This window comes from Onychostruthus taczanowskii, unplaced genomic scaffold (assembly GCF_017590055.1).
Source record: "Onychostruthus taczanowskii isolate IOZ18803 unplaced genomic scaffold, ASM1759005v1 scaffold7, whole genome shotgun sequence".
NCBI lineage: Eukaryota > Metazoa > Chordata > Aves > Passeriformes > Passeridae > Onychostruthus > Onychostruthus taczanowskii.
This window is the reverse complement of record NW_024504786.1, coordinates 16960914-16970642: the sequence shown is the minus strand read 5'-3', so window position 1 is coordinate 16970642 and position 9729 is coordinate 16960914. Positions and strand designations below refer to the sequence as shown.

Here is a 9729-nt window from a genome sequence, read left to right as displayed (position 1 = left end):
TGCCGAGCCGCGTTCTCGCCGCTCGGTAGCCGCTGCCGCAGTCCCGGGGAGCGGGGCAGGCAGCGCTGCCTGCCCGCGGGGAACCCGCCCTGCCCCGCTGCCGCCCCGCGGGGCACCTGCCCTGCCCGGCGGGGCGGCCCCGGCCCGGCGCGGGGGCGCCCGCCCACCTGGGCGTTGCTGCCCGGGCTGCCGGCTCCGCCTCTTCCCGCTCTCCGCTCCCTTCCACTCCGGGACTGCGGGGAGCCGGGGGAAGGCGGTGCGGACACCATGGCTCGTGTGCTGAGCCGGGACCCGGTGGACATTGAGGTACCCACTCGCCCTGCCGGGACGTGCGGCTGTCACTAGCGGGGAGGGGGCTGTGTCCGGCGGCTCCGGTGCCCGATAAAGTTTGGCGGCGTTAGGAAGTGCCTCGCCGCTGCCCGCCGGCGGTGCCCGGAACCTCGTCCCGCCGCCCCGTTCCGTGCCGTGCCGACCAGCCCCGGCACCGGCCCCTGGGGCTGTCCTGCCGCCCGGCAAGCCGCAGCCCTTGCGGGCAGTGGCTGCCGGGGCAGCGCCGGGAGCCCCGCTCCAGCCGTGCCCCTGCCCCCGTCCTCGGCACGGTGAGCGCGGCCGGCGCCCGGCCAAGGGGCGTGAGGGGGTGGCGCCGGGCGCCTCCCCTCTGCTCGCCGCCTCCTGTCACTCCCCGGCGAACTCGAGGGCAGGGTGTGACCGAGCCCCGTCTCCCCGGCGAGGTCGGGCTCCCGGCTCTGGCAGGGCTGCTCGGGGGCCGTGACCTGATGAACCTTGGACGGTCTCAAGGTGCGTGGCCGATGGCCTGGGGCTCAGCGTCCCGTAGCTGCCTGTGGGCCAGCGGAGCTGTGCGGAACCCAGCTGATCGCTGTCCTGTCGTGGGTCAGGCTGCGCTCACGGACTGCAGCCAGTCTCCCCGGCCCAAAACAATTGCATGGAAGGCTGAGCAGGAGGGCCGGGGTAGTAGCCTTGCTGCAAGAGGCGTTCTCACCTGTGGCACTTCAGGTTTTTGCATGGCATTCCTTGCTGCAGGTCGTACTGGCTGCTGGAAGTAGTGTCCGGACCTGGCGTTGGGAAGGCGGAGCTGAGGTGGAGTGTGGCCAAGGCTGGTGCCCTGGCACACGTGGTGAGCTCCCGCTGGTGTTAGCTAGGCTGCAGGCTTGGACTTCAAGGTAGCCTTTTCCCACCTTTCACAGGAGCTCACATTTGGCTGTTAACTTCAGCTCTTTGTGAAGAGTCCAGTAAAACAAAAGCAATGATAAAGGAACTTGTGGTTGATAGTCTTGTTCTAGCCTGACACAACTTTTTGTTGTGGTATAGCTTGGAGTGTAAAATGTTAAGTTTAGTTTGGGCTATTGCAGCTCATTGAGGCCCAGATATAACACGCAAATACACACAGCAAAAACTTGAACACATCTCTAGGTCAGTTGTTACTGAATTTTATCATTGGTTCATTAGTATTGAGTTTTTGTGTCCAGTCCATTTCCTACCTGAGCTGCTGTTTAAACCATGACTAATGTCTAGAAATGGTCTTACAGATACTCTGAAAAAACTGAAGCGTGGACTGGGTAGGAAGAATGAACTATCACAGAAGTCTTCCTGGCAATTAGGGAGGCACTGTGGTATGAAATCAGCACTGTCTGTCTTTTACAAGCTCTGTTTTCAGAGCAGCCAGTCTTGGATTTTTCTTCAAATGTTAAAGTTCATTTTTCTATGGCAAAGGTTTGATTTTAGTTGTTCAGGTTTTTGAGTACTTTCCTTAAATTTTTAATGCAAAATGTTGCCTGTATTGCATTGTTTTGCATTTCTAGATACTTATTACTCAGATTCAAAGAACAATGTTATGGTAGGATCCTGTGTTGGTAATAGTATGCAGTACTACATGATTTAGGAGATGAGTTGATGGTTTTTTAAAAGGCCGGTGTTTGCTTTAGTCTGAGGTTTCAGATACAAACTTTGCTCAGTATCTTAGTATATTTTTGTTTTCAACAGTCATTGAAACTAGCAAGGAAATCAACGCAGTCTCCTTCTAATCAAATGTACTGTCCTCTCCTTCCCCCATCTATTCAAATAAATTTAGTCATTGTATGGGTTGTCTCACAGATGAATATATCAATAATTACTGATAGTCTAATTGCAGTATTGTAGATCTGTGTGGTTTTTGTTGGTTGATTGGTTTGTTTTTTTTTCGTTTTTTTTTTTTTTTTTTTTTTTTTCTCCCCCTGCATAGGACTTTATTTTTTTGGGGGAGGAAGTACTGCATTTTCAAAAAATGTGTTTTATTTTTGCCTTTGAAGTAGGGACAGTGCCTGCTAGCTAATCCTATCATTGTAGGTAAATATTCTTAGTAATTTGTTTGTTGAGTGGAGGAGTCTATCAATGTGAGCACTGGCAGCACAACTTGAATATTTTGGTCACTTGCTTGGCTACTGTATAAAAATGGAACCAGTGATTTAATGAAACTTATCTCAATGGTTAGTATCTCAAATTCAAGTTCATATAACAAAATATTAAAATTATCTCTTAAGTCCTGGTGCTACTTTACAATGTATTTAAATAGTTAAGGCTGGATAAAAAGACATGTCACTGGCTAAAGAAGAGCCAAGAATCTATGCTAAAGTAGCTAAAATCACTGATGGTTCTCAAAGTTATTTTACAAAAGAAAAGTTCCAGGAACCTGTCCCTGAGGAATCTTGTCCCCCTTGTTTGGCTTAGCCAGAAGCTTCAGCCTCTGGACCTAAGTAAAGAAAATTAACAAATTACATAGAAAGTTATTTTCCTAAAATCTGCTTTCCAAATTGTGGGATACTATGCGTGTTGTGATTTAAATACTTTTTGTTGTGATTGATATGCTTTTCTCCAATTTTATTTTTTAACACTAAAACAAAAATAACACCCAAAATACCAAAACAAAACAACAACTCTCCCCTCAACTACCAGCAACTGCACAAACCCCAAACACTGCTTTTTTGAAAACAAAGGCAACTATCAAAGTGGGCTTCTGATATCCCTTGGACACTGATACTCTAAGCAAAAGGAAAGAAAGCTTGTTTAAAAATAGCTCCACGTGAAAGAACCTACCTTGGATTTATGGTATAAGGACTTGCCTTGGGTTTTGGTTTCTTATCTCTCTAAATCTGTACAAGAATTTTTGAAATCTACACTATGAGGGCAGCATTCCCTTTCTAACTTGTTATGTGAAACCGTTAAATGTGCATTTGTGCTCCAGAGGGTGTTTACAGACTTCATGTAAACTTCCCAATAATACTCTTGTAAGGAAAGTCTTTTGTCTTCTTTTTTGTCTCACCTGATTCCTGTCAACCACTGTGTGTAAACCATATATAATTACATCTGTTGCAATCTTTAGGATTCTTTGAAGTATTGAAATTGTCAAATCAAGTACTTGGAAATGAAAGAATTGCAAAATGAATAGAACAGAATCTTGAACGACATAGTTTAGAATTGTTCTCTGCATGCTGTGTTTTCCTGACTGCATTCCAGTGTTGCTCTGCAGTCTTCCCCTCTTTACTCGGTGATCTTTGAGTAGTGGATGCTTTCCAGCTCTTTGCCACCCAGACTACAATCTGGGGAGAAGAGTAGGTCTCCCAGTTTTATGGAAGGGACTTCTTTGCAGCAGAGTGGGGACACTTTGTCACACTGTTGTCACAAACCTGAAATATTCACTGAAAATCAAAACCAGTCCCCCAACACAACTTAGTATGAAACAGCAGTATTGTTCTTACAGTAGGTAGGCAGTATGCTGGCACTTGACAGATCTGTCCTTCCTTCTGAATCATGTGTTGTGCAGGTTTAAAGGGGAATTGGCTGTTGGTGAGTGGGTAATTCCCTGCTAGACCAGCAGCTGGGTACCTAGAATGCTGTCACAGCTGTTTCCACCCCGACACTAATGCTTGACTTGTGAGAATAAAATGAAAGGTGCAAAGGGCTAGAGCCATGCTCTGAAATTGGAATCAGGGAATTGTCTGAGAATTATCACAGTAAATTTGTGTCACTTTCACTTAAAATGCAACGAACATTGTATGAACAATGTTCAATGAACAATAACTATGTTATGCTTTCTCTTCATTTAGCTTCAGAAAGTAAAAATGGATCTTAAGTAATGTATTTTTATTTCAAAAGTTATGTAATTCAGCCATGTATTTCTTTGATTTTACTTCAGTGTTCAGAGGAATGTTTCTTAAGGGCCAGACTGTGCCCACTGGGTGCTGACCTTAGTGAGAACACGAGAGGCTCCAGGAGTTCTTCAATGCTCAGCAGGCAGCATGTTAAGTGGTTTTGAGTTCCTTCAGTAGCAAATTCTACACTGCTGTCTGAAGGTCCTAATGAATGTGGGATGAGGTTCTGGGCTGTTTGAGCAGCTCACTGATGGTGCAGACAGCACATCTGCACTCAAGGGCTGCAGCTGGTTCCAGCTGGGGGAACAGAGTCCCTTGTACCATGTTTCCTACTGCATGGAAGGGTAGTGCTCCTAAGTCTTGAGAAAGCATTATTGTACAGCAAATTCCATAGTGTTTTAGGTAGCAGGTTGATAGCAGTGGTAGTTCTTGGTTCCCTGGGATATGCTTAGCAGCTGTTACCAAGCATGGGCTAGGATGGCAAGATAGGCAAGTTTCACATGTCAGGCTTATTTTTCTCCCAATGCAAGTGGACAAGAACAGTGGAAAAACTGCAGGTAGAAAGGTATGTCTGAGAGCTATACTTGGTGTGCTCACAGTGGGAAGCAGGGCAGGGATTGAAAAATAAAGAACACTGTAAAAAACCGGAAACCTCCAGCAAGATAGCAGGGAACTCTATTAGTCAGCGTGGCTCACAAAGTTGTTAGGCAAAGGTTATGTGAATAACTAACTGAAGCTAGCTTTCTTTGATCTAGGCTAAACTTTTATTTTAAAAGCCCCAGTTATTACAGTGTCTCTCTCTGTTGTAAATACCTGTTAGTTTTTTGAAGTTCCATAATGAAGCTTTAATATGTAGAATGTTTTTATGCTACTGCTTTATAGCTTGTTGTGATGATCAGATGGTTGTTCCAGATTGATGGCTGTGTCTTCCTAGGGTCATTTGACAAGCAGTCAGTGAGAAAACAAAACTTCCTGTTTAGCTGTTTTTGCTTAATGAATTTCTCAAGCCTTTTCATTGTTTTAGTGGTTTTATTGTAATAAACTCTTAGCTGAGTGGAACAGCAATTATAGCGTGATTGCTTAGACCTTGTGGAAGATTATAGACCACAATTATCATGTCTGTCTTAGAGAATTGAACAATGATTTACTCATCAGGTTAAAATTTGATCTGGCAAGTAGGAAGGAAAGTCTTCTGTGTATAACATTTTTTCTTTTCACATTTTATATGCAAATCCTGTTGATGCTAAGGAATTATGTATGGTCTTGCCTCTACTGTCGATAGTCTGCCAGATTGTAGCAGTCAAGCCCTCAAAAAAATTATGTTGGAAAAAAAATTCGTGCTTTTCAAAACTTGTGCTTTTCATTTTTCTTCAACCTTTGTGTTTTAATGTTACTTACAAATGAAACTCCCATTTTTCCCCCATCCTTTAAATTTTTACTCTTTTTGCGAGGTCTTTCCTGTAAGAACTGCTATTCTCACCCTTCTCATGGCCGAGACTTGAGAGTAATCTGCAGTTAACAACGCTGAAAACAAGAAGGAACTGATATTCATTTTATTTTAGTTACAGAAATTAATTTAATGATTTTAGGTTGTAGACCAAACTGGAGTTTAATTCTTTCCTCTGCTTAGTGTCACGTCTTTTAAGAAAGTATAACTACATACTGATATAGAAAGCTGTTATCCATGAGGCAGGATTTTGCCAATCAGCTGTGACAAGAGTGCAGCACTGCAGGGCAGGCATTTGAGATGCATTTGAAAGAGTGAAGTTTTAGTAGCAGGGCAGGACTTGCCCAGTTTTCAGTGCAGCCCAGAGGGGTGTGGCTGTGTCTGATGGGCTGGCATTTGCTCAGACCCAAGATTGCTTGGCTCTCTCCATCCTACTGGCCAGTGTACATGCGTGGTGCAGTTTGTGCTACCCAAAGACACAAACTGCTGCTTTTCAAATTAACACTTTGAAAAATTCTACTGTCCATCCTATCCTATTCTATACCATTTTGCCAATGTCAGTAAAATGACCCAGGGAACGCAAAAGTAACTGGCACTGGGTTGGGAATACACTTCTAGTTAAAATATTGAGAAAAGCTGAAATTCCTGGTGGCTGCAGACAAGCTGGATTGAATATGTCCTGTTTGTTCTGGCTATGCTAACCCTTTGACAGCACCGAGTTCAAATCAAAAACTGCTTTCTCTCCCTCCCTGGTTGCCTGGCAACCTCCCTCCTCTTATTAGCATATGATTTCTATTCCTTTTTTTATTTCATCAGTACAGTGTTACACACTCTGCTCCCTGCCCTGTGCTGCCGCCTTTGAGAAGAGCAGGATTTGTGCCTTTATATGAGACTTCGGCAAGTATGTGATTTGGCAAAGAAATCAAACATTTGGGATTAGGAACCTTTGGCCATAAATGCCTTATCAGAAGCTCAGAGGGTGGTGTTTGTGTGGGCATGTTTTTCAAAGTCTTTTCATTTTCATTTGCTGTCATTTTTATACTAAGGGCAGAATTCTTGCAAATCAGCACAGCATAAATCTCTGGCATCTCTACATGTGCAGAGCATCAGTTTGTGAAACCTGCCCACAGAGATTGGCTACACAGACCTTGGGGGGCATTTTGTCCTCTTGGTTTTTATGCAGTTCCGTAATGCAATATGCAATGCCATAATTCAAAATATAAATTTAAAAAAATCCTGGTCAAATTGTGATTGGGGAAGAAAGCAGCTAAAGAACTAAGTGGGAGAATTTAAGTAATTCTCCAGTTTTCTTCTCACAATAATGCTTTTTTTGTAATGAGAACATTTTGCCTTTCAGTTGGCCAGGTGTATTCTTTTATGAAATAACAGGTGATTCAGACTGGGTCTGTAGTTTAAACTTTAAATTACTCTTTTTCTGTTCATAGACTCTTACAACTATAATAAATACCCCAATTTTTTTTTTTTTTTTTTTTTTTTTTTTTTGCTATTGCATAGGACAAAGAATGTAAGATTCAAGTAGGAGTATAAAAAACAATAATAACAGCAGAAATTAGAAGATGCAGTGAGGAGAAAATGATAAAGCATGTAAGTTTGAGGAGTGTTTATATCAAGATGTGTAAAGGAATTTTTTTCTTAATATTATCCAAATCATAAATCACAAATGAAGTAATCTACTTTTTCAACATCCTTGATCTGAAGGAAGGTCATGTGTCTCTGGAAGTATTTAAGGGGGTTGCTAGGACATGTAGGAAAAAAAATTAGGGAGGCCAAAGCTCAGTTCGAACTTAATTTGGCAACTTTTGTAAAGGATAATAAAGAATATTTTTTCAACTATATTAGTGGCAAAAGGAAGGGTAAGGCCAACCTTTGTTCTCTGCTGGATGTGGGAGGGAACTTAGTAATTGCAGATACGAAGGTGGCTGAAGTGCTTAACACCTTCTTTGCCTCAGCCTTTAGTGGGAAGCTGGCTTGTCCCCAGGACAACTGTCCTTCTGGGTTGGCATATGGTGTCAGGGAGCAGAATGGTCCCCCTGTTATCCAGGAGGAGGCAGTGAGAGAACTGCTGAGCTGCTGGATGTTCATAAATCCATGGGCCCAGGTGGGATCCACCCCAGGGTGATGAGGGACCTGGCAGATGAGCAAGTGAAGCCACTCTCCATCATTTACCAGCAGCCCTGGCTCACTGGGGAGTTCCAGATGACTGGAAGATGGCCAATGTGACACCCATTCACAAAAAGGGTGGAAGGAGGATCCTGGTAATTATAGGCCAGTCAGCCTCAGTACCAGTAAGGTAATGGAACAGTTTATATTGCATGTCATCACACAGAACTTAAAGTGTGGCCGGGGTATCAGACCCAGCATGGGGTCAGGAGCGGCAGGTAGTGTTTGATCAACCTGGTCTCCTTTTATGGCTAGTGGATGCAGGAAAGACTGTGGATGTTGTCTGTTTGGACTCCAGTAAGGCCTTTGACACGGTCTCCTACAGCACACTCCTGGAAAAGCTGGCAGCCCACAGCTTGGACAGGAGCACTCTGTGCTGGGTTAGGAACTGGCTGCATGGCTGGCCCAGAGAGTGATGGTGAACAGTGCTGCATCCCACTGGGGGCCAGGCACCAGTGGTGTCCCTCAGGGCTCTGTGCTGGGACCACTTCTGTTCAATATCTTCGTTGATTACATGGATGAGAGGATTGAGTCTTTCATTAGTAAGTTTGTGGATGACACTAAGCTGGCAGCATGTGTTAAGCATGTGGGAAATATAGGTTGGATATTAGGAAATATCTCTTTTTACAAAAGGGTGATAAAGTATTGGAATGGTCTGCCGAGGGAGGTAGTGGAGTCACCATCCCTGGATGTGTTTAAAAAAAGATTGGATGTGGCGCTTTGTGCCATGGTTTAGTTGAGGTGTTAGGGCATGGGACTCAATGATCTTGAAGGTCTCTTCCAACTTTGTGATTCTGTGATTCATATGCTATGGTCTGAGTTTGGCAATTTCACTTCTTTCCTTTGTCAAAATACTTAGACCTTCCTGTGAAACATCTAGGTTCTTACCATAGTCATAGAAGCCTTCCTAAACCAGTGCGGAATTTTAAGTGGTTTTAGGTCTCACAGAGGCTTCCCCATTTGAATTAAGAGTAAGCCCACCTATAAGAGTATTTTGTTTTTAATAATGCTTCCAGTATTTAAAGATATAATTTCAGAAAGCATTCTTAGTTTGATAAATATTAATGTATGTGATGTTGGTATTTAATTTGTAGATTTAAAGTGATAAACACAATGAAGTCCTTGAAATGCCAAACCTTTCATCTCTGCTCAAGCCAAGGTTCAATTTTATTTTCAGTATGACATTTGCTGCCTGAAGTGTTACAAGTGACTTGACCTTAAAATTACGTTTATTTTAGTTCATTGAAATGGTTGGCCTTTCCAGTTCAACTTGACACCAACAGTGCAAATGGGAGAAGGCAGACATGCTTGCCTGTGACTCTATTTGAAAGCAAATTAAAAAGGTATCTAGGTGATGAATCTAAATATTTCCATTTAGATGGGATACTAGTCATCAGTTAAAGACAATCATGGTGCATTCTGACATTTTAATTTCAGGTTCAAAAACAATTATATATGTAATTAAGGAGCAAAGTGTCCAGGCAGCCAACCTGTCTGATTTACATGTTTTGTTGGTGTGTGTGTGGTTTTTTTTTTAATAGAGGTACCTGTGCACACCACTTTTGAGATGGTAGAAGGTAGAAAAATGGAAGGTTTGATTTTAATTAATGTGTTCTTCCTAACGACACTTTTCTTTCAAGTATTAGTCACACATTCAATGTCATTAGGTTTGTATTTATCATGGAGATTGGACTCTGTGCCATTTGCAAAGAGGTTGTTGTGATACCTGGTTTGTTTATTAGTATATTGCTGCATGTTTGCCTTGGTTTTTGGTGTGATTTTGTTAACTGTGCTCTGAGAGGCCTTATTTAAACTGGAAGGTCCTTTGGAATGATCTGTCTTGGCTGGGTTTTTCTCAGTCAACAAATCATTTGGCCAATGTGATGAGAATGAAGCAGGCTGCTGTGCAGGAGATGCATGTCTCCTAAGGCAGGGATGTTTTGTTGTGCTGTGCAC

The 9729-nt window shown here is 43.3% G+C and overlaps 1 protein-coding gene across 6 annotated transcripts in view; it reads left to right on the top strand.

The window, feature by feature from the left end:
* The first annotated feature begins 225 nt into the window (after positions 1–225).
* Positions 226–9729, top strand: part of DPYD (dihydropyrimidine dehydrogenase) — a 336532-nt gene continuing 327028 nt past the window's right edge. For all 6 annotated transcript variants that reach the window (XR_005953933.1, XR_005953934.1, XM_041421778.1 and 3 more), the window contains exon 1: positions 226–306. Coding sequence is in view for 4 of the 6 variants with exons in the window: in XM_041421778.1 (XP_041277712.1) it covers positions 268–306 (39 nt within the window). In the remaining 2 variants the exon portion in view is untranslated. The remainder of the gene's footprint in view (positions 307–9729) is intronic.